Source organism: Trichosurus vulpecula, chromosome 7, assembly GCF_011100635.1.
Source record: "Trichosurus vulpecula isolate mTriVul1 chromosome 7, mTriVul1.pri, whole genome shotgun sequence".
Lineage (NCBI taxonomy): Eukaryota > Metazoa > Chordata > Mammalia > Diprotodontia > Phalangeridae > Trichosurus > Trichosurus vulpecula.
In genome coordinates this window covers 196703289-196728986 of record NC_050579.1, presented here as the reverse complement: position 1 = coordinate 196728986, position 25698 = coordinate 196703289, and the positions used below count along the sequence as shown (strand labels likewise).

General features: G+C 37.4%; 1 protein-coding gene across 1 annotated transcript; it reads right to left on the bottom strand.

Annotated features, from left to right (window-relative positions):
• Positions 1-2172: 2172 nt before the first annotated feature.
• Positions 2173-21526, bottom strand: LOC118857642. The gene is made up of 7 exons (XM_036768245.1): positions 21430-21526; positions 19137-19303; positions 14840-14929; positions 10125-10171; positions 4543-4706; positions 3048-3158; positions 2173-2406 (listed from the first exon to the last, which is right to left on the bottom strand). The coding sequence occupies exons 2-7, from the start codon at positions 19259-19261 to the stop codon at positions 2311-2313; spliced, it is 633 nt and encodes a 210-aa protein (XP_036624140.1). The 5' UTR covers positions 19262-19303; positions 21430-21526; the 3' UTR covers positions 2173-2310.
• Between the last annotated feature and the right edge of the window lie 4172 nt (positions 21527-25698).

Below are 25698 nucleotides of genomic sequence, written 5' to 3'. Positions count from 1 at the left end.
TCTAGTCTACATCTCTCTATCTTCTCAAAAATTGTATGAGACACACAATAGTTTTGCTTAGACCTAGGTACACAGTATCTACAGCATTCTCTGACCTGTTCTTGATGTTTAACCTTTTCTTTAATAAAATGTTTTAGGATTTTCTTGGGAATTTTTTATTGTTCCTTTTTTTTTTGAGGGGGAGAAGGCAGGGCAATTGGGGTTAAGTGACTTGCCCAAGGTCACACAGCTAGTACATGTGTCAAGTGTCTGAGCCTGGATTTGAACTCAGGTCATCCTGGCTCCAAGGCCGGTGCTCTACTCACTGCGCCATCTAGCTGCCCCCTTTTCTTGGGAATTTAAGTCTGGAAAAGGAAATGGCAAACCACTCCATTATCTTTGCCAAGAAGACCCCAAATGATATCACAAAAAGTCAGACATGATTGAAGTGACAACAAAAAGGAATTTAAGTCAAGTTTACTAACCTATAGTTTCCAGACTCTGTTGTCTTTGTTTTGAAAATCAGGACAACATTTGCCTTTCTCCAGTTCTGTGGTACTTCTTTTCTTCATGGAAGACCATCTAGGCCAACTCAGTCACTTTCTTTTGGAGGAAACTAAGGCCCCAAAAAGGTTATGTTTTGCCTGAGCCTCCAGAGTACAGATTAGAAGTCAGGTACCCTAATTCTTATTCCAGTGCTCTTTCTACAATACTATGGACATTTGTCGAATGAAGAAAGTAATTATCCCAAGAAATAAATATGTATGTGATTAGGGACTTGGTCACTAGAATAAAGATACAAATGGCTGCATTTTGTAACTAACTAAAAATCAAAAGTTAGGGAAGCCTGGAGGCAGAATAGTAGAAGTCTCCATAACAATGAGGAAGTTTTATTGAGAGGAAGGAAGAATATGGATCAAAGAGCTTTCAGATCATTTTCCCCACCCAGACATATACATGAAAGTTCCTCAACAGAATTAATATAATTAATGGTAATGCTACCTTAGAAGATGGTAGTGAAGAATGCTAGGAAACGCACAATATAACTTTTGCCAGAAATAAAAACATGGGTACTATAAACATGAATACCATTGGATGTGAAAGTATCCCAAGCAGAATACTTTGAAAATCACTGTTCTAAGAGCCATTTACTTTGGTTACCCTATCGTTTTGATCCATTATTTCAGAAAAACTTGATCCATTCTTCACTTTATGCCCTTGTCCTTAACCACATCATCTTGACAGTGTCACCAGCAGCCTTGACCCAGCATATAAATACACACATGTATATATGAGAAGTTATTAAATGACAATGATAAAAAAAGACTAAGCAAAGAAAGAAAAGATATTTCTCCACCTCCCCCAATTATGGAATTGTAATCCAATCAGTTCCTGCAAGTGGCACATTTCTTCTACTCCTTGGTTGCTTCATTTACTTCACCAGCCTTAACATTCTGGACCAGGGTCCCTCCCTAGCCACCAGTCCCTTGTGTGTGTTCCCTCCTCCACTGCATTTGAAGGTTAATTCCTTGAGGTCAAGAACTGTCTTGCTTTAGTACAGTACGTGGCAATACTGTAAGTACTTAATAAGTGAATGCTTTTTCAAATTCATTCATCCATGAGCTTGTTTTAGATTCAAACAAAATTGCATAGTATCCTTTCCACATCATCATTGATTATCTGAAGATATGAAGGGGGGCATTTTTGCCCATTTTTCTTAATCATTCCTTGCTACTCGGGTACCTCCTAGTGTCCTCTGCTAGAATACATCCTGGTCCAGGGTGACTACCATCCACTATTCCTTGGCACTGAAACAGCTTTAGCTAGGGGCAGCTATGTAATATAGTAGATAGGATACTAGACTTGAGAATCATGATGACTGGAATTCAGATCCTGCCTCAGACGCTCACTAGCTCTGTGGTCCCAAACAAGTCACTAACTTCTTGCAGCTTCAAGTTCCTCAGCTGTGAGATGGAAATAATAATAATAGCACCTACCTCACAAGGTTGTTATGAGGATCAATAGAGATGATACAGGTAAATGCTTTGAAAACCTTAAAACATTATATAAATGGTAGTTAGCTCTTTACCCTTATAGCTAGGGAAAAGAGCTATGCTTAATTATGCAGGAAACTGGTTTGCTTCATTAACATGAATAAAAATTGACCAATATAAAAGGATAACACTTAGGACGTCATGTTTAAAAAGTGTTCATTTATTTATTTCAGAAAAATAAGCTGTATCAGCTGTACCTTGGTTTCCAATTGTCACAATAAAGGAAAAATTTAGATGTGGGATTGTACAACAAATCCAGTTATTGATTAAAATAGATTTAATCATGAGGATAGATTTGTTTTAGCCATGGCTGCATAACGTATTTGGCCCCATCGTACTCGCTGAAGTAGACTTTCAAGTCAGGATGGAATACCTAAAAATCATTTTCCATATTAGTTCATAAACACAATTTTAGAGAACACTTTTTTTTCCAAACTTTTTTTTTTACAATAGATAAGATGACTAAAGGAAGAAATTAAAGAACAACAAAAATAGAAAATTCCATGTCATCCTCATTTGAGGATGTCAGGTGTGATATGATAACTGTGAATTCATGATCTGTGCCATTGATGGAGGCTCATTAGAGAGAGGTGCTAAGGGATTTCATGGCGCTAAGGAGAGTTATTGCTGAGCCAGCCTTATTGTGTTGCAAGATCAGCATTAATGTCTCTCGTTTCTCAAAATGGATGAAGCTCTGGAGGCATGAGCCTTCTAGGGTTTTGTTGTTCTTGTCACCTCTCAGAAAGCAGCATGCCATTGTCATTCTTTTCAGAAAAGTTCTTACAATGAGAGATTTAATACAGACCTAAAATGTAGCATAGACATGCCACATAAGGTTGTAGTTTACTATTATTAGAATTTAATGCTACATGCTGAAATTTGCACTATTTACACAGTTTGCCTTTTACATATATATATATATGTATGTATATATTTAATAGATCAATACATATTTTAACTTTATGATAAATAAACCCTGGAGAAAGAAACAGCTTGTAATTTAAGATACTTTACCTCATATCCCATAACAACTTTTAGGTTTTCCTCAGGAACATAGGCTGTAGATATACCAATCCTATTGGACTTACTGACTAGAATTCGATAATGGGGAGATTTTCTTAAATACTGTGAAAGAGAGAAATGGGAAAATAAGTTAATAAGGATATGTATGAAAATTAATATGTTGCTAATTTTAGAAAAGTAGTATCTAAAATGATTACTACAACATTGCTACTATACAATAACTGTAAATACTATAATAAACTATAAATATGTAATAAACTAAATATTATTATAAAAACTAAAAATACTGTAAATAACATTGCTTCTATAAAAATTATATGTTTGCTGTACCAGGTTACTTCTGACTTAGTAAGGCCTAATTTGTAGTGTCAAGATGTCAGTTAGATATACCTCTATAGCAAAACTAAATGACTTTAAGATTTCAAAGACATAGTATGTAACAAAAAGTTTATATTTCTTAATCTGAGCCACAGTTTCACTCAGATAGAGGTACTAAAAGCGAGACCATGATGAGGCACTGGGGAGTAAAAGCTACAACTGTGCTTTGAATAATTTAGAGCCTAGTTATCAAAACTAATTATTTATCATTGGACAACTAGGTGGTGAAGTGGATAAGAGTGCTGGGCCTGGAGTCAGGAAGACTCACCTTCCCAAGTTCAAATCTAGCCTCAGAAACTTACTGTTTGCCTCAGTTTCCTCATCTGTAAAATGAGCTGAAGAAGGAAATGGCAAACCACTCCAGTATTTTTGCCAAGAAAACCCCAAGTGGGGTCACAAAAGAGTTGGACACAACTGAAATAATTGAACCATAACAATTATTTATCATAATTTGTAGTCTAAAAGGGTACACCACAAAAAATCCATAAAACTGTTTATTCAAGTTTAATTCTTTGAATAGTTTCTCTAAGATATAAAAGTAATAAAAGCAATAACCCAGTTTTTGCATTCTTACAAATGTATAAATGACCCATCATTGCTTTGTATCCATTCATTGGCAAGAGAAACAATGTGAACATGTGGCTTTCTAGGATTTAGAAATAACTTGTTTCAATTGGTACTAAGGCAAATTTGTGGTGTTTGGTGGTAGTCTTTACAACATACTACATAGCCTCTCTGCTATATATTTTCATGAATAATTTTAACTCAAAAAATTTGCAAAGAATTATAATTAAATTGTAGTGGTAAGAGCATGGACTTGGAGTCAGAAAATCTGAATTCAAGGCTTAGCTCTTCCAATTCACTTATTAACCTCCTCTTGGCCTTTATCTTCTCTGTAAAATGTACAGGTTAGTTAAAATTATTTCTAAAAGTCTCTTCTAGCTCTTAATAATCCATGAGTCTTTAATAAGATATTCTTTCTAATTTAAATATTTAAAAGCTGAACTCATGTATGACAATTTCTACATGCCTGGATAAATGAAGATGCCTCTGAATCCAAGTGAATTATTTGTACTAATATTTTTATAAAAATTAAATGTTTTCTAACCTGTTTCTCAGGAGGATATTTCTGTTTTAGCCACTCTTCTGGAGCTCTGGCTTCTACATCCCAACCAGTAATTACTCCTGAATAGCCAAGTTGCTTGTGCATTATCACCATTCCCACTTTAAACTGAATAGATTCTGGCCTTGGACTTCGAATTCGAGTTGGTTCTATCATAGCAATGATAAAAATATTAAGCAACAAAACCATTTGAGTACAGCAGTTTCAAGATTTATCTGTGTATCAAGTATTTACCATCAGCAAAAAGCAGTCTTAACTAATGGACTCCAAACTAAAAAGAACAATTTAGCTACCCATGCTGAAAGAGAAAAGTAAAGCATGAGTGACAGACTAGCTTCAGCTACATACACCCCCAAGCCTTTATAAGGTTAATATTTGGCTCATTTGAAATGTCTTAATATCCCTCTTTAGTGGTACTAATATGTAGAAGAGTCTTAATAACAGAAGGTGCTAGTTTAAGCAACCCATAAATAATTAATCCCCAAGTTAAAAAAAAAAGGTGAAAGGATGAGTTACAATAGCATAAGAAATTCACATATGGAAGTAAATGCCCCCAAAAATATGTGGACTACATAACAAGTCATTTAAACCTGTCTGCCTCACTTTCCTTATCTGTAAAATAAGCTGCAGAAGGAAATGGCAAACCACTCCGGTATCTTTACCAAGAAAACCTCAAAGTGGGGTTATGGAAAGTTAGACACAACTGAAATGACTCAGCAACTAGGAATAAGAAAACTAGTTCCGGATACAGCTTACTATATTCCTCACCAGATCTCCCTGTTCTTTTTTTTTCTAATTTTAGAAAATACATTTAACATTTTATTTTGTCCCCAATTACATGAAAAACAACTTTAACATTCATTTAAAAATTTTTTGGTTCAAAATTCTCCTTTTCCCTTCCTTACCCTTTCCCCATCATTGAGAAGGCAAGCAATTTGGTATAGGTTATGCAAGTGCAGTCCTGGGAAACACTTCCATATTAGTCATGTTGTGAAAGAAAACAGACCAAAAAAAAACCCCAAGAAAAATAAAAAGTATGCTTCAATCTGCGTTCCGACTCCATCAGTCCTTTTTCTAGATACCTAGCATTTTTCATCAGAAGTCCTTTGGCATTGTCTTGGATCACTGAATTGCTGAGAATAGCTAAGTCATTCACAGTTGATCATTGTACAATATTGCTGTTACTGTGTACAGTGTTCTCCTGGTTCTGCTTATTTAAGTTTGCATCAATTCATGTAAATCTTTTCAGGTTTTTCTGACAGCATCCTGGTCATCATTTTTATAGCACAATAGTATTACATTACAATCATATACAACAACTTGTTCAGCCATTCCCCAATTGATGGACATCCTCTCCATTTCCAGTTTTTTGCAACCATTAAAGGAGCTACTATAAATATTTTTGTACATATAACTCCTTTTCCTTTTTGTTTTGTTTTTTTTAATCTCTTTTGTATACAGACATAGTATTGGTAATCTTTGGTCAAATGGTTTTATAGCCCTTCAGGCATAGTTCCAAATTGCCCTACAAAATGGTTGAATTAGTATACAACTTCACCAACAGTGCACTAGTGTCTCAATTTTCCCACATCCACTCCAACATTAGTTATTTCCTTTTCTGTTATATTAGCCAATTTGATACTGTGGGGCGGTGACTCAGAGTTGTTTTAATTTGCATTGCTTTAATCAATAGTGATTTAGAGCATCTTTTCATATAATTATAGATCGCTTTGATTACTTTGTCTGAAAATTGACTGTTCATATCCCTTGACTATTTGTCAATTGAGGAATGGCTCTTATTTTTATACATTTGACTCAGTTCTCTATATGGTTGAGAAATGAAGTCTTTATCAGTGAAACTTAGTTAAAATTTTTTCACAATTATGATTACTGTGTATTTCCCTCCATCCTATTTCATTCTCCCTCCTGTTTATCCTCCTCTCTCCTTTCACCCTATCCATCCTCAAAAGTGTTTTGCTTCTCTTTTATCTATCCAACCCACCCTCCTATCATCTTCCCCCTTCTCTTATTCCTTTTCCCACCTACTTTCCTGTAGGGTAAGACAGATGTCTATAGCCAACTGAGTGTGTATGTTACTCCCTCTTTGAGCCAATTCTGAAGAGAGTAAGGTTCACTCACACCCACCCACCTCCTCTATCTTCCCCTCCACTGTAGAAGCTCTTTTGTGCCTCTTTATGAGAGAAAATTTTTCCCATTCCATCACTCCCTTTCCCCTTCTCCCAATGCATTCATCTTTCTCATCTCTAATTTTTTTTAGATAATCATCCCATTATATTCAACTCATGCTCATGCCCTCTATGTATACTCCTCCTAACTGCCCTAGTCATAAAAATGTTTTTAGAGTTACAAATATCGTTTTCCCATATAGGAATGAAAACAGTTTAACTTTATTGAAACCCTTATGATTTCTCTTTCCTGTTTACCTTTTTGCGCTTCTCTTGAGTTTTGCATTAGAAAGTCAACATTTCTATTTAGCTCTGATCTTTTCATGAGGAATACTTGAAAATCTTCTGTTTCATTGAATTTCCACTATTCCCCCTGAAGAATTATACTCAGCTTTGCTGGATAAGTGATTCTTAGTTGTAATCCTAGCTCTTTTGCCCTCTGGAATATCATATTCCAAGCCCTCTAATCCTTTAAGGCTGCAAAATCTTGTGTTATCCTGATTGTGGCTCCATGATATTTTAATTGTTCTTTTTTGCTGCTTGCAGTATTTTCTCCTTGATCTGAAAGGTCTGAAATTTGGCTATAATTTTCCTGTGACTTTTCATTTTGGCTTCTCTTTCAGGAGATGATCAGTGGATTCTTTCATTTTCTATTTTTCCCTCTGACTCTTGAATATCAAGGCCGTTTTCCTTAATAATTTCTTGAAAGATGATATCTAGCCTCTTTTTTTGAACATGGCTTTCAGGTAGTCCAGTAATTTTTAAATTGTCTCTTTTATATCTGTTTTCCAGGTCAGTTGTTTTTCCAATGCGATATTTTACATTTTCGTCTATTTTTTCATTTTTAAATTTTTTATCCTTTCTTGATGTCTCATTAACTTCTGCTTTCCCAATTCTAATTTTTAAGTTCTTTTCTTCAGTGAATTTTTGTGCCTCTTTTACCATTTGGCCTGTTCTGTTTTTTAAGGTGTTATTTTCTTCCATATTTTTTGTGCCTCCTTTACCAAGCTGTTGACACTTTTTTCATGACTTTCTTGCATTACTCTCATTTCTCTTCTCAATTTTTCCTCTAAGTCTCTTACTTGATTTTTACAATCCTTTTTGAGCTCTTCCACAACCTGAGACCAATTCATGTTTTTATTTCTTTGGATGCAGCAGTTTTGACTTTGTTGTCTTCTTCTGGGTGTGTGTTTTGATCTTCCTTGTCACCATAGTAACTCTCTATACAGTTATCTCTTCCACATCATGACTTTTCCCACTGCAGTTTCAATATATCACAGGTAACCATAAGAAATTAAATGGGAATTTGGGGGGAGTTTTGCAGAAGCCACAGATGACTCATGAAGGCCAGCAGACAACACAGAGCCTGTGACCAAATACTTAACCCAAATTTTACAATAAAATACTGTAAACACCCCATAAAAGAAAACAAAAAATTCAGACTTCTTCTCTGGTACAAAGGGAGGGCAAAAAAAAATTTTTACATGGATTTTCCAGATCATGGGGGTACTAAGCCTGTAACCCCTGTGATACAGAAGGGATATCTGTAGTTAGAATTTTTCTGTTATTTGCTCATTTTTCCAGCCTATTTCTTGACTTTTACTCTTTTAAAGTGGGGCTCTGCTTTCTAGGGTAGAGGGCGCATTTTCCCAAGCTTCAGGGGTTTTGTGCAGCTATTTTCAGATCTAGGTCTGGGAGTCTGTAAGCTTTCACTTCTTCCAAAATGGTATGATTAAGGAGAGGTATGTTTACTACTCTGCTGGCGTGTGCTCTGGTCTGTGAGTGACCATAAACGTGCCGACCACAGTCCCCATTCCCCTGCAGCCACAAGCACTGGTGTGCTAGTGCTCCTCCTGACCCCGGGACTGTGACCAAGACCCAAGCTATGAGCAATGCAACAAAGGCATCCTCCCAGTGCTAGCAGACGGATCCCTGTGATCTCCTGACCAGCGATCCAACCCCCTTAACGTCTGTGGGCTGGGAGTTCTGGAAGCAGCTGCTGGTTTAGTCGCTCCCAAGACCTACTCTTAGTTTGCTAAGGCCTAATCTGTGCTGGCGCAGCTTGCACTGACTTGTGTTCCCCTCAAGACCTCTCCTGCCGACCTTCCAAATTGTCTTACCTTGTCCTTTTGTGGGTTCTGTTGCTCCAGAATTTGTTGGGAGGCATTATTTTAAATGTATTTGGAGGAAACTGGAGAGAGCTAGGGATTTTCTCTGCCATCTTGGCTCCACCCCCTTTTCCCTATTCCTAAAAAAAAATCCCTGATCCCCTCCCATAGGCATCCCATCCCAGGTCATATCCTTTCCAGTAAGGGTTTTGTTTGCCATTGTTACTGTTTTTTAAAGATTAGTCTCAAAAAAAACGAGCCTGTCCTTCCAATTTGGTTATTATCCTCACCATCTTCTCCCTCCGCCACAGCTCTTTGAGTTAGAAGAGAAACAAGAAGGGTTGTTAATGATGATAGGAAGAGGTGAAGTTTTCAAAGGTGGGTTTTATTTAGTATTAGAGGTCTGGTCTTATTTATCCAAGAAGGCAGGAGTGGAGTTTGTAGCCCTAGAAGGAGGTCATTTGCAGACTTCATAAGGACTTGTGGACCAAGGAGGGGAAACTATTCTTGTAGTATGGTGAAACATCATAACTTCAGGAGATAAATTATTGTAAGCTTTGCTACATCCCAGCTAAAGTGTCTCAAATTAAGGACAGTTCTGTTAAGGGACAATGTAAAGTAATTCAAGTAGTGCGCTCAAATGTCTTTAGTACATAAAGTCATTACTAGGCTATTACAACTTTAAATTATTCTATCCTAAATGTGAAATATTTCTAAAGATCTATGTACATTATCCTTCATATGTTCTATGTCACTATTGATGTTAGTTATTCTCTGTTCCACAGATAACTGAGCACAAACCATTCTACACTTTACATTCAAAGGCCATTCTTTAGTTTTTACTGTGGTCATTATATGCATCTGTATCCTGATAAATTTAACAACTTACGAGGCTGCTGTTTAGAAATTAGTGTTTTCATTACAGGTATTCCTTTTTAAAACCTGCTCTTAAAATGTGTACAGTAATGAGTTTTAGAGTTTTGCAAAGATGGCTTTTAGATATCTTTTGCTTTGATGATGAATCATATCTATTATAATCCCAATGAGAAAAATTGAGGCAACAATCCAAAATAAATAACCCCCGCCCAAGTAAATACAATGTAATCAAGAGGGGAAAAATGTTTCACTTCATGCTCAATTTAGCACCAACTGTACAAAACATTTTGTACTGCAGTAAGGATTGAAATATGTTTAATTTCCTGTTTTTCCTGTTGATCATGAAGAGAGAGGATATAGAATTTTTTTAATGCCAATTTTCTGACTGGCCCAATACCTGCAAAGTAAGCATGGATATATTCTTCATCTTCATTGTACCAGTTCCTGGAATGAAAAAGATGTAGACTCATTTATTATAAGGATAAAAACAAACCAGTACGAATATGCAATTGATTTAAAAGTAAGCTTATTTAAAAGAGACTATGGAAAGCAACATAAAATGCATTATGGATACTCAATGACTTATACTATTCCTAATGTAGAGTTTATCATTCCCAGCCCTAACTATTCTCAGTCTTCAAGATTAAGTTCAGATATTCAATTGCTGAATGTAGAATTTTAGGATGAAATTATCTATAGACCATCTCCATGGTCATTCTAATAAAAAAAAAGGTTGCTTGTAGCTTTTATGTCTATAAAAGGGAAAGATACTTCATGAACTATTTCTTGATGGTGATTCACATTATCCAGTTTCTGAATTAAACTCCAAAAATTTCAGAAACTGAGTAGCTCTGCAAGCATACCATTGATGAGATATGATGAATGGCAGAAGCTTACAGACTTCAAGAACTTCTCGTATCTCTTCTGGCAGAGAAAGCAGAAACATAGTAATAACCAGACACACAGAGATGGGAAGAGCTGCAATGAAGTTATATTAGCGATTGAAGTGTATGTGGGCACATAGGGTGCTTCCTGTTAGAGGGCAGAACTGTGGCATTCAGGGGGTATGCATGGAATCAGCAACCTTGAACCCATTCATAAAACCCATTTTCCACTGGAGAAAATGCCAGAGTATATATACTGTAGCTCCCATCACAACTCCTGTGGCAATTGTATTGTTTCTTTAGAAACCCCACTTAATAAGCGAAGGGCATGTGAACATAAGGGCAGCTAGGTGGCACAGTGGATAGAGTGCCAGTCCTGGAGTCAGGAAGATTCATTTTCCTGAGTTCAAATCTGGCCTCAAACATTTACCAGCTCTGTGATCCTGGGCAAGTCACTTAACCCTGTTTGCCTCAGTTTCTTCATCTGTAAAGTGAGCTAGAGAAGGAGATGGCAAACCACTCCAGTATCTTTGCCAAGAAAACCTCAAAGTGGAGTCACAAAGAGTTGGACACAAATGAAATGACTGAACAACATGAACATAGGAGGAAGCTTTTAAGATTCTGAAGATGAAGAGTCTTTTAAAAATTATAATTTTAACTGATACTGTCCCAGCTAGAATACCAAAACCATAACATTTCTAACCAGCAGAAAAATACTGTTAACTAAGAGATACCTGAAGGAAGGTAGAAACAAATTCTCATTTTTAACTTGAGCTATATGTATTTAGAAAACATGCCCTCTGCTTTACCCAGCTCCTTGACACACAAACCATGAGCAGCTGCTATTTCTCTGGCTGTTTTATAGAAATTAAATACTACTCTCTGGAAAATGGTATTGAGTAAGTCAATATTTACACAAATTCTGATTAGTTAAAATGGAACTTTTGGTATTAAAAAATAGACTGACATCTGAAAAAGAATTCACCATGAAAAGACTTAAATGAGTGGTGCATAGTGAACAAAGTGAGCCAAAAGTACAGTATCAACAATGATTAAACAATGTAGTAAATGAAGAAGACAAGAAAAGGTAAGAAAGCTCCAGTTAAACAGAATGGATTAAGGCAGTATGAAATTGTTTAAAAATACACATCCTTCCTTTTAACATACCAAACTACAAAAGGAGAAAGTGGTTGCAATTAAGTAATTTTAATTATTTTGGGGAAAATGTGCTTACCCAGGAAAGCATTTAGATATTTGTTGGGATGTGTGTATACCCACATGTAGCTACATACACACACACACATTTTCTTCTGACAAAACCAGGAAGGGATAGGTTTGAGATGTGTGTGTATATGTATGTGTGTGTATGTATATGTGTGTGTATACAGACACATTTTGTTTTGACACAGCAGACACATCCCAAGAAAGTAGATTTAAAGATATATATGTATGTATACACTAATATATACATTTTGTTTTTATATAGCATATACACATACATACACGTGTGTACGTATGTATGTGTAATTTTAAGCCACTACTAAAGGAACCCTATTCTGATAACAATATGATCGAGGCATGGAGGTGCTGACCCAGTGTCCTCAAAGGCTGTGTAACTGAGCTCAAGTTCTAGTTGGTCTTGTGAAACTAACAAGATTTCAAATACAAGTCAGGAAATGAAAAAGCCTGTTGTTGTTTGAGCACCCAGCTTGGCTAAATTCCTAGAGGTACGCTCCCAAATGGAGACAGAGTGAGGAGTTTTTCAGCCCCAGCAATAATCAAAGACCATCAACTGCTAAGTTGGGGAGATGTTATCTGTGTGGGTGAAAAGAATGTGAATGAAATGGAAGTATCGAAATATTCAAATTGATATAGTACAAATTATATAAATATAACCCAAAATCTGGCTTATATAATACCTGAATATAACCTACGATTACTTATATTACTTTAATGATGGCAGGGAAATGGCATACCATAGAGGGAAACTAAAACCAGAATAATGAAATTTAAAGAGGCCAGTTAAGTTTTTTTTTTAATCAACTTGAAATCATTAATTTTCATGGAACCATTTTGTATAACCATTTTTTAGTGTTATCCATATGTTTCCTTTTAACAGTAGTTGTTCAGCCTCTAAGATCTGGGGGCAACCTGTATTTAGAATACAAAATATAACACAGTGAACAGTTTAGCCATAGTGACTGATCTCAAGATGTCAGTTTATATTGTTATCCTATTGACACTTCATTCTCTTCTTTTTTGCCTTTCATGGCCCCAGAGAGCAGAATGATTATTACTGGGTGAAAGTTGCCAGAAGCAGATGTTAGCTTCCTAACAAGTAGAAAGATTTCATTACCATAAGAGGTCTTCAAAAGTAGAGTGGACTAATTGAAGAGGTTAATAGGTTCCCACTCGCGGGTGGTCTTCTACTAGAGACTTTACAGAGAGAATGTAGAAAGAATTCCTTTTCGGGTGTAGGTGGGACTATATAAACTTCAAGATTCTCTTCCATCTCTTGAAATTCTTTGACTCATTTTTACATTCCTTTCTCCAGGTAAGCCTCTAAACAGGTTTCAGAATAGCTTATGAGAAACTAAGTTTCAGAATAACTGATGAAAAAGGGTGTTTAAGGCCCCTGAATGGTTACTTGTTGAACTGTGTGACTCAGCTGATTGATTGGTTGACAAACCAATGTAAATCTATTTGTATTAATGCTAGCAAATATGATCTACAAATTTTGAAAAAAGTCAAATGCCTATTATTTCCAAAATTTTCTTTTCTCTTTACTTAGGTATTCAATTCAACAAATATTTACTAAATACCTGTTGTTGTGGTTGTTGTTGTTTGTACAAGGCTAAGCACTGGAGATACAAAGATGCCAAATGACAGTATGTACCCTCAAGAAGCTTACAATCTACATGGAAAACACAATGTATACATACATAAACCACAGAATCACCAAATCTCAGAACTGGAAGGAACTGCAGAGAGTTAACCTTCGAATAGGTTATTACTATTTTTTTTTTCAGTTTTAAATCCTATGACAGTGTCATGGGGTAAAGGAAAGATCTAGATCCAGGGGTGGGGATACTTCAAGTTTGGATTCAGTCAAAGGGCTGAACTTAAGGACCTAGAGGGCCACAGGTTCCCCACCCCTGAGTCTAGGAGAAGCTGAGAAAGAAAAAAAAAACACTTTCAGCCGGGGAGTAAGATGAAGAGAGACAAGAGAGGCCTTCAAGGAAGAAGTGGCGCCTGAACTGAGGCTTAAAGGAAAAAAGATTCATTCAGACTTAGAACCCAACTCTTCTCTTTTCTCTTTTTGTCAATTAGCAAACTCCTCTTTGCCCTCAATTATAAAATGGGGCAAGATCTACTTCCATGGGCGATACTTCTAACTACTGAGTGAGGAATTCAAAATTAGGCTTTCAAATTTCAAATTCTAATTAGTTGAATAGGCTGACTTCTTTGCCCTTACTTATACAAAACAAGTCTAGGGTCAGGCACAATCCTTATTCAACTTATAAAATTTGTGCTGTTACTTTCCTCAAAGGTCCCTATTCTATTCTACTATTTTCATTTGAGACCTATGGTATTGGGGCAGGGGTGTGAGGGGTACCGTACAATGATATCCGCTTTGCCCCAGTTGTAAAAAGAGGAGTTTATTATTTTTGCCATACCCTTTATCACTACCACTAACATAGCTGTCCTTAAACCAAATGGTGAAAATTCAATTTTTTTTAAAGAATTTGAGAATTTTCTGTGTTTAAAGCACTGTGCTGATGGAGCTATGATATGAACAAAGATGGTTGAGACATGATTCCTATTTTTATGGAACTTACAGCCTAGAAGAGAAGACTTGTAATCACTATGATATCAAGTACAATATGAAAATGCATTAACAGTTACAAAATGCTATGAAGATGACCTTATTTACTATCTTAATCAAGAATAAGTACCTCTATTTTTAATATGCTACATTATTTACTTTAGTCTGCATTAAGCCTATGCTACATAGTTGAATGTTCAAAGTTATGGAAAAGAGACAAGAAAAGAATTTTCCCAGCATTCTCATTTTTATACTAACTCTCTTAGGCAAAATAATTGTCTTTTGATCACAAGGTTCAAGAAAGTATATGTTTGAGGAAGGCAGTCATCAGTTTGAAATAGTATTCTGTAATTATTTTCATTTTTATCTCAGAACAAGCTTATTAGCATAATTATGCCCTACCTCTTCTTTACCATCTGGGGCTTTAAATATCTGGTCCGTGCATTCTGACCCAGGTATGACCATCTAAAATTGTTCCAGTAGCCAATTAACCTGAAACAAAAATATTGTTTTAAGTTAGCATATAGTTGCAAAAGTAGGCATAGTAAAGAAAAAAAACTTTTGCAGGTTTTATGGAGTTAATGATTTCTTAAGTTAATGAAGTTACACATAGGGAGTGGGAGCAGTCCATGAGTTGGAATAAAATGAATGCTATTTTGACTCAAAAATTTCTTTTTGCCTATTGAACAGAGGGAAGAAATTATTCAGGACAAGTGTCGTCCATAAGGGTAGGGACAGCCTTATCTAAACTTTCTATCTTTCCTACACACAGTAATTTCCTTCCTAAATGTTTAAATAAGCACATAATTTTTTTAAATCTATAAAACAAAAAATATATAGCCAACATGAAAAGAAAATTCAATAAACTGATTGTTTAAAAGGGGGGGGTTCCCAAAGATTAAATCCTAACATTCAAAATCTATGAGGAATTTGTGTCCATTTATAAGAGAAACATTCTGTCTACAATGGATATGAACAGTTTATGGAAGAGGGGGTACAAGCTGTAAATAATAACACAAAATATTCAATCACAAGTAGGAAAATATAAATTAAAACAACTTGGCAATATCACTGCCTAGTCATTATATTGGCAAAAGTAATTAAAAGTGCCAAAACAATCCTAGACAGACTATAGGGAAACAGGTACATTCATACTGCCATGAAAATCAAAAATTGGTATAGTTTTTTTGGATAGCAAATTGACAGTAAAGAATGAGAATTACTATATGAAACTGATCAGACCTTTTGACCTAGTTGTCCATTACTAGGAAATGTACTCTAAGGATGTCTAGTTTTAATTACCTATAAAAAACATTTTCAACTATTATCTATGTAGAAAACTGGAAGCACATGCCCAACAACTGAAGAATGGCTGAATAAATATATGTAAGAGAAAAGTACATGGAAAGACAAAATCCTAAAAAGTAAAGAGCAGAACTAAGAGAACAGTATACACAAAAAAGTATAACTATAGAAATGTGAATGGACTAACATTGAAAGGAGACATTCAGTTGAACAAAAAAATCTGTGTACATAGGATAAATACAAAATTTAGGTAATATACGTAGCATAAGACAAAAACACAAAGAAAAATTGATAAACTTTTCAAATTATTTGCGAGCTAAAACATGTTTATTATAGTTTTGAACATATATTCATAATGAGGTTTTGCTATGTTAATAATAAAATTAGTTTTCTTAAAACTTAAGCAGAGCTAAAACATGGTGAAGTATATGGTCAACATATGCAGGTATATGTAAAACCTGTGCAGGTTTTCTTCAAGGAACACCGTGCAGCTGGTACTTTCAGACAAACTATTAAAATTGAAACCTATTGCTACAATAGCCTGAAAAGGTGTGGTAGACTACTGGTTCCTTGGTTAGGTATATGCTCTGTATGCAAGTTTTTTTAAATAACATACAGAAATGATATGTGCAAAATAGGATTTAGTCAGGAAAAAAGCGGTGGTATCTGCAATGTTAAATTCTGCTGCATCATTTTGCCATAAATATTTGAATGCAATATTAGATATTCTTAATAAAAGATGATTTTTAGGAAAAAAAATCTAGGTTACATGCCTATAACTTTTGTCTCCAAAGAGAAAAGGCAGGGGCTATTTGAAAAATCTGAATTATGGCACAGCTCTAGTGTGTTCACATGTATAAGAGGGAATACAGCTTAAACTGTGCCCTGTCCTATCCAAGTAAGGTCTTGGGTACTTGTGGATATTTGTTTCATCAGAGAATTAAAACTTTTGTCCTTTTTAAAAGATTTCCTGCATTTCTCTGAGTTACATCTTAGAGACAATTTTTTTTTCTGTAAAGGAACCTATATCTAACATTATTATGCTAATGGAAAAAGAGGACTCATTGTAAAAGAATTATAACTTAAAAGATGACTTTTCTGAATGATTTTCCAAATAATTTCTAGGTAAAACACACATCTACTGGGCCAATAATGCACCTCTGAAATTCAGTGTTCACTGCTTTCCTGCTTTCTATGTGGATCAAAACAATTACATAATTCCAACTATGCCATTCCTGTCTTCCAACAGTATAGAAGAACCTAAAAGTCTTGTGTATCTGTGTTTGGATTTGAAATGTGTTTTTGTAGTTAGATTGCAACACAATTATATGAAGTTCTAGAATATGGCCACGATGTTTCAAAAAAAATGAATTCATGTCTTAAAGATCAAGATCAGGACAACCTAGAAAATGGCAAAGTTTCTTTTATCCTACTTCCCTGCCCAACTGTACTTGGTTCATAATTCCATGATGAGTATTCATGTTGTTTCTTAAATTGACATTAAGTATTGGCAACTAAGAGGAGTAGTTTTCATTGCAAATCCTCTAGAATCATGGTTAACCATTGTGTTAATTAGATTTCTTAAAAATTTCTTCAAAATTGTTTGCTTTTACAAAGATGACGTTACGTTAGAAATTGTTTTCCTGATTCTGCTCACGTCACTCTGAATCAGCTCATGTGTCTTCTCAATTTTCTCTGAAATAATTTCACATCATTTCTTATAGCACAGTAGTATCCTATTACATTCATATGTCATAATTTAGTTCAGTGTGACCTATGAAAAGTCCAAGAGAAATAATTTCTGGGTAGTTAGCAATCATTTTATTAATTATGGCTAGCAAATAACTGATAAAATGTGGTCAGTGGCACTTTCAGAAACCAAAGACAAGTCATGGGGCCCACTCAATGCTTATATACCCTTGGAGAGTTAAGTGTTCCTGGCAGAAGTCAGCTCTAATTGGTTAACAATTAATGAGAGAATGTTCATTATAATGACAGGTGGGCTTATTCTAATGAGGGGCTAGGAGACATGACTCTGATCCTGTCACTCTTGGATAAAGAAACTATCTCTGACCACCTGACTCCAGCAACCTAGGCAAAATCCACCTAGTCTTGTCAGAGTAGAACACAATGGAACAGAATTCACCTAAATTAGATTCTCCTTGTAAAGTGTTCTAGTTGCATGGGGAAGAAGTATGTACCCAGAGGATGTGGACAATCTCACCTATCAGTAATGTCCTTCACAGGGACTGGGCTTTGAATGAGGAAATAAAAAGGGAAAAACCCTGGATCTCCCCAATGTTAATTGGTTATTAATATAAGAGAAAAGTAATTTCTCTCATCGTTGATTCCCCAATTGATCAGTACCCCTTTAGTTTCTAGGTTTTGTAAAAAGGCCTATAATATTTTTGTACATATAGGACCTAATCTTTCTTTGATTTCTTTGGGGTATAGGCCTAGCAATGGTATCTCTGGGTCAAAGGACAATATCTTAAACTCTTCCCCCATGTGAGTTACTCTGGTTTTTTCTTAAAAGATATTAAGACTTTCTTCAAAACTTGGTTAGCTCAGAAGACTGAAGGTTCAAACCGTTGATATCACTTCCTCATAACCTCAGTATAAAGTAGCCATGAAAAACTCCAGGGACACTCCAAGGTTTGGTTGGTGGATCACAATGGGTAATTTAGAGGCAAGGGAGGTTTGCTAAGCTGAATGAACTTGATGTGTCCTCGGTTCCTATCCTTAATGAATATCTTTCCACTATGGCTAAGTAATTTTTTAATTAGCTGTTTAATGACATATGAATGTTTCACTTTGTTCCAATATTGAACCTAAATTACCCTCAGTCCATCCAGGGTTAGAGCAGGTATGCACAATAAAACTAGTACACTAACTATGCTTTGCTGAGGGCTATTTCTGGATGATTTTTTAGTTACAAAAAGATCTTGTTACCATCTGAATACTACTTTAGGTTAGATGTTTGGCTGTTAAATATAGTATGACGCTCCAAAGTAAATGTAACACTAAAAGTTAATTACATTCCTGGAACATACAAATTGTGTGTTATTTTCCCTTTCAGAAAGATAAAGTCTTCCTTTGGTAAGATAGTTACATTTTCTTTTGGGATATCTTGGGAAACCTCTCTACTACTGTGTAAAGTATACGCTTTCATTTTCAAAGTTAATGATATTTTACTGGGGAAATAAATGCCAGTGTACTGATCAAGAGGGAATAATGGCAGCCCATAAATATTTCTTGCCAAGTAAATTGCAAGACAACCTTTTTAAAGTCGATTTGAGAGTTGGCTACAAATAACATGTACAGAAAATGGGTGGGTATTTTTCTAAGTATTAAAGAAAAAGCCTAATGATAAAAAGATAATAAGGAATCCTACCTCTCTACTATTTGAAGGCTTTGAGTAGAATCAGCTCTACACCACTGAGAAAGCAAGTACTGAGCTGGAAATGCAGCTACAAGGACACAGAGTTGTATAATCATAATAGCATTAATGGTAGGCATCTCAACAGTGATACTTCCTCCAAGTTTCTCTTCTTTGCCAGCCTGTCAAAGAAAAAGATGAAAAGTTGTTTACCAGTCCATACTGTCCAACTTTCAATCCATTAGTATTCGTAGCTGAAATATTCAACATTTTCCCAGTCACTAGCTACACCTAAATACTCATTGTATTCCCTCAACCAAAACTAAATTCAAGGCATGTAATGGTTTTTTCTATGTTAGCATCTGAAAGATGTCTAATTAGAAAAGGGTACTCCCCAGACCATTAGTGAGATTGAGGGAATCTTACCCTTTCCCACCCAATCCACAGCTTCACCTTTTATGGTTTATGGCTGTGAACACCTAACTTGGCTCAAATGAAATCATATACCTCAGATTTATACATATGGTAGATGAGTTACATGCATATACCCTGAAATATTCATGAGGGCTATAGGGTGTACTGGAAAGAGCTCTGGATTTATGATCAGAAGACCAGGACTGAAATTCAGGCTCTATGATTTACTTTCTGTTCGACCTAGGGACAAGTCATTTAACCTCTCTCTAAGGTTTCATCATATGTAAAAAGAGGATAGATGATCTCTAAGATCCCATCCAATTCTAATTTCCACGATCCTACTTACAAAAAGTTATGTGTACTTTAAGAAAAATGTTTCAGTAGCAACAGTGTAAGTCCCTTTTACAGAGAAGAGATAAAGAGTGCTACAGAAACCACCACAAGAAGAGAAAGGTAACTTCTTCCAGGACCTGGAAAAGACTAAGTCCTGTAATCCCTAAGCCTACTAATGATGTTGAATATTATCTTGAATATATAATGGAATCCTAGAATTTCAGAACTGAAAAGGAACTCTAGTCCAGTTACACCTGGACAAGAATCCCCTTTACAGCACCTTCAACATGTCATCAGCTAGCATCCACTCAAAGATCCCCAGTAAGGAAAAACTCATTACCTCCCAAGGTGGTCAATTTGGGATAGCTCCAATTACTGGAAAACTTTTTCCTTACACCAAACCTAATTTTGTCTCTGCAACTTTCACCCATGTCAAAAGGTACATGCTAATGGGGAAGACAACATGTAAATAATTAGGTACATTATACAGAATAGAAGGTAATCTGAAAGGACAAGCATTAGCAGCCAAAGCAGTGAAGGAGACTGCGAAAGGCTTCTTGGAGAAGATGGGAGTTGAGCTTAAAGGAAACCAGAAAATAAACAGTGCAGATGAGGAAGAACATTCCAGTCATAGGGGATTTTACACACACACACACACACACACACACACACACACACTTCAGCTTCCTTTTAGGAACTATCTTCCCGACTGATTTGTGATTCACTCCAACCCCATCCTCCCAGCCCCTACTCCCTAGATTTGCTGACAGCCTTGTTTCTATCTCCCTTCCCCACTCTCCACCCTCGCCCCCCCAACTACCTGGTCCTTCCAGACAGTAGGTGCTCTTTGCAGAGCCCGTTCGGAAAAAGCCCGGGTCTCCAAGAGCAGGTGGGAAGAGAGGAGCCTATGGTAATTAGAGACCGCCTCCCCGCTTCTGGACCCCCAGGAACCTCCCTTCTGGCGCCTGACACCCAAGAAGATCTCTTAAGGGGCTCTCTTTCAGCCTCAAATGCGTGCCAGTCTTCTTTCGGGAAGAGAAGACGGGTCAACTGACTCCAGCCTAGGGGCTGACCTGGAGGTGCCGCGTACGCCCGGCAATCTGATTCTAGAGAGCTGGGGTCGGGTGGGGTGGGGATGATAATTCTATGCGTAGCCTCGCTTAGCTGCCCTCTCTCTCCCTCTCCATATCCACCCCTTCCCAAAGTTTGTCTGCCCCGAAGCAGAGGAGAACGTGTGGCTCCAGAGCGGCGCTCTAACCTCGAGTTCCCAACACTTAGGGGAACAGAGTACCCAATGTTACAAATGGAGCTAACATGTAAAGCGCTTTGCAAACCTTAAAGCGCTATGTAGATGCTAGCTGTAATTATTTTTACTGCTAATTACAAAATCAGAAAAGTTGAAGCTGAAAGGGAACCTCTGTAGAGGGGACACACACACACACACACACACACACACGCCCCACAAAACAAACTCCTCATTTTGGAGATGAGGAAACTGATTCCTAGGGAAGATATTTGCCCAAGATCACAGGACTGGTCAAGTGACAAAGTTCAAACTTACGTCTTTCGGCCCCAAATCCCTCACTCTTGCCTTAAAACCTCAGGCGGTTCCACTTATGACTGATTCTTTCCTCCCGGGGCTGAGACATGGCCCCTATAACGCCTCAACCTGGTTTTATGCTTCTAAAAAATCCGGGTGAAGTTCCCTGGGAGTTCCCGGGGCTGGATTTGCAAATGAAAAAGCCCCACAGTTTACTTCAGCTCTAAAATCGAAAAGCAAATCTATCTATAGGGTAGATAAGCGGGAGTGGGGGCTGAGGGCTGCTGTAATTAGAACCTTTAGATTCTCGTCCTGCCAACAGTTCCGGCAAACAGCGAGGACCCAGCTGCACCTGTAGTCATAGAGAAAAATGGAAGGGTTGGGTTGTGTGTTTTCAGCTGCAGAGTTGTGGTAGAAATATACAAATCATACCAACTTGTTTCTTCATTTTCTGCAGCTGGTTATTTAAAAGCCTGCTGTTTGAAAGACAGAAACTATTTACTCTTCTCCCTGAACTTGAAAATTTGAGCCGAGGAAGCCTTCCAGAAGGCCTCGGGTTCAAGTGCTGCTTCTGTCATACACTGGCCTCCTGAGTGTTCAATAAACTTTACTTCGAAGGGTCCCAGGCCACTCTATTAATACGTTAAGTTGCAGAGGAATTGCTGATATGGCTTTGTGGCTGGACGGATGTCCCACATCGGGAGTTCCCTACCCGACTGAAATCACGGGTCTAAGTTCCCTCCATCTCACCTCCTCCTAAGAACTTTGCCTGGTATTCGAGAGAGCAGTTTCCCTTGTCCTACCAATTGTGGGGTAGGAAGAAGTGATGTATGCCTCCTTCCCCTCCCCTAAAAGGAATGTACCAAAATGTTTAAGAGCATATATTTAGAGCTCAAAGGGACCTTTAAAGGTTAATTGCCCATTTTTAGCCTCAAATTAGGAGATGGATTTCTAAATACGTAATTTCCTTTGCAATAGAGTCTACAAAAACCAGGAATGAGGAAGGGTAGTCCAAAAACTGTCCCTCGGTCCCTTCAGGTTTTATAAGTAGCATTCCTATGTGTCAATTCCTCAAGGCCAAGAGAGAGATTTTCTTCATAAAGCAATCCAATTCATTCACAGCAATAGACACTGAAGACTTTCTATTATGATCTATTCTGTAACTGAACTGGACTACTCTCCTCTGAGGAAATGCCTTTACTTTGACCACTCTTTATCCCTGTACTTTAACTATTTAGCCTTTCTTCCAACAGGCTACTTGTCACAGGGCCTTGGCCTACCCTGCCCCCTTAACAGGCTTGCCTCTTAGATAAGCTTCCTCCAACTCAGTGTTCCAAACATCTTTCTAAAATTGAATCTCCACCTGGAGCATTCCTTCCATCAGCACTGGGCCTTCATACTTCTAAATTAGCATGCATTTATTAAATGCTTAATATATGCCCTGCAATGGGGATACAAAGGCAAAAAATGGTCTCTACTCTGAAGGAGTAAGGGAGTGAAGGGAAACATGTAAATAACTAGATACACAAAAACTATATACGGTGTAAATGGAAAGTAATCTCAGAAGAAACGGACGAGCAGTAGGGGAGACTGAGGAAGGCCTCTGTGGAAGGTAGAACTTGAGCTGAGTCTTTGGGGGCGTCAGGAGTCAGAACCTTCCAAGAATAGAAGACAGCCATTTGGAAAGCACAGAAAAGGGAGATGGAGAGTGTTGGGGTTTAGTTTCTGCCCACCCAGGGATGCCAAAAACTGTTTTGGTTTCATGATGTGTTGTGGTGGAACTGTCTCAAAGAATTCAGTGAGGCCACCTCTAATCTAAGTATAGGCATTGTTTGAGGCTGATACATCTCATGAAGTGGGGTAAGTTCCAAGAGGAACCAGCAATTTCAGTGAAAGCAAGCTGGATTTTTATAGGGTAAAGATGCAATTATATAACAGAAATTATGAATATTAAAAAGGCAAGAGGGGTTTGTTAAGGGATTGGGTAATAGGAGAGGAGTCCCAGCCTCAGTGGAACTGTGCATTCAATTACCCACAATGCACACAGAAAAACCCATTGTGGGGGGTACATATGTATGGTAATGATATTAAAATAAGCCTCTCTACATCATAAGTTTACTCTAGGTCAATTCTTTACTGTTACTGCACAGGTGGCCTACTTAGGGAAAGCCCCTTCTATTGTTTTGGGGTACACATCCTGCTTGGGCATCCTTGTGCTGCTGCTTTCTGATTGGCTGAGTATTGTGATTCTGTCTAAGGCTAGATGGATGTGGTTGTAATTGGGTGCTTGGACACACCTGCTGTTTCTGTGGAAAGTATAAGGAACAGGTGTGGGAGCAGTAGCTAGCTAGAGGCAGTGGCTGGGATCCTATCACATGGACATGCCTGTTGTTCTGTGAGAAATACGAGTTCATGGACACACCTCTTGTTCTAGTGAGCAGTGAGGCATATATGAAGAAGTTAGGATATTGACTTTGGTGGGGGAGTAGCTAGGTAGGTGCGGTGGGCCTGCTGTTCAGTGGGGCCTATAAAGAAGTTAAAATATTGGGACTGGGAGGAGCTTTATTAGGATTCCGTCAGAGAGTACTGTTCAAGGAATCATAAACAAGCCAGTGTGGCTGGATCACAGAGTGCAGGGATAGGAATAAAATATAATAAACCCAGAAAGGTGTGGTGGCATGGCTATCAAGGGCTTTAAATACTAATGAGAATTTGTATTTGATCCTGAAAGTAATAGGGACCCACTAAAGATTATTGAGCATGGAGTTGACATGGGCAGACTTATGATTTAGAAAATTTGTTATAGCAGGTTAGTGGAACACGGCTTGGACTGAAGAGAGAGACATGAAATAGGGTATGAGAAAGGAACATATATATATACATATATATATATATGATGTTGTAAAGGTAGAAATGACAAAATTTGGTAACAAAGTGGATGTGTGGGGTGAGTGGGAATGAGGAGTCAGAGATGACAGCAAGGTTTCTGGCCTGTGTGACTGGAAGCATAATGGTGTCCCTAAATGTAATAGAGAGGTTTGGAAGAGGAAGATTAAAGAGGGGGATGAGTAAGAGGGATGATTAGTTCTGTTTTGGACGTCATCATTCTAATTAGACCATTTCTCTTTGGTATTTGTATCTGCAATGCCTGACACATAGTAGATGCTTGATAAATTATTATTGATTGATTGTAGGCTAATTTAAGGGAGTTCTAATCAAACTTTGACCCCAGGTCTATAACTGGCAAATATGTATCTCCTATTCCCCTGAACCCTAGGACTTAGATTCAATACCTGCCTTAGCAAAACCCCTTTTCCTTGCTACTTCTTGAATTTTCAACATTCTCTTAAGACTCCTCCCTTCCAAGTTCCTATCTTCCTCTGCCCACCCCTGCTCTATTAGCTGATCCCTTCATCCTAGATCTCAGTCACTGTACTTTCATATTCTGGTTCTCCCTGATATCTAACTTTCTCCTTTCTCCAACATCACTTACTATCGTCTAGAATTCAGGGTGTTCCTTCTGTCTCCTTCCCTTCCCCCTTTAAATACCCCAACTTCCAAGGTCAACCAACTCAGTTCCCATGAACTCCATCTTCATTTTACCTCACCCAACCCCCAGGAGTAGTCATAACTTGTATCTCCATCACCATTTAAGCAGTTCAACCTGTCACTCAGAGCTCAGGGGACCCTTTCCCACAAAAGCTCTGATTTTACAGTGAGTGGGTTCAGTCCCAGGAGAGCCTGATTTCTAAAGAGAGAAGACCAAGCTTTGTTTGTATTCTATGGCTCATTAAATACCACCCCAGAGCAGAACTCAAGAGAAAATCTCTAAGACAAAATTTAGGTTTGGTTCCTGTCAATGGTCTCTCCAAAAGAACCTCTTCTAGAAAAGTTAATCAATGTACAAAGTAGCAAATATCAAGGTAAAAGACAGCTATTTATTGTTTTGGGGGAGGGGCAATTGGGGTTAAGTGATTTGCCCAGGGTCACACAGCTAGTGCGTGTCTGAGGGCTGATTTGAACTCAGGTCCTCCTGACTCCAGGGCCTGTGCTCTACTCACTGCGCCACCTAGCTGCCCCTGACTCAGTTTTCAAAGTGATCTTTCAGAATCCTAGGTCTAACCGTGTGTGTGTGTGTGTGTGTGTGTGTGTGTGTGTGTGTGTGTGTGTCTCACTTAATAAACTTCAATGGCTCTCTGATTCAGGATATAAAATATTGTTTGGATTTTAGCATCCTTCATAAACCGGTCCCTTCCTACATTTCCAGTCTTCTAAGAACCTTATTTGCCT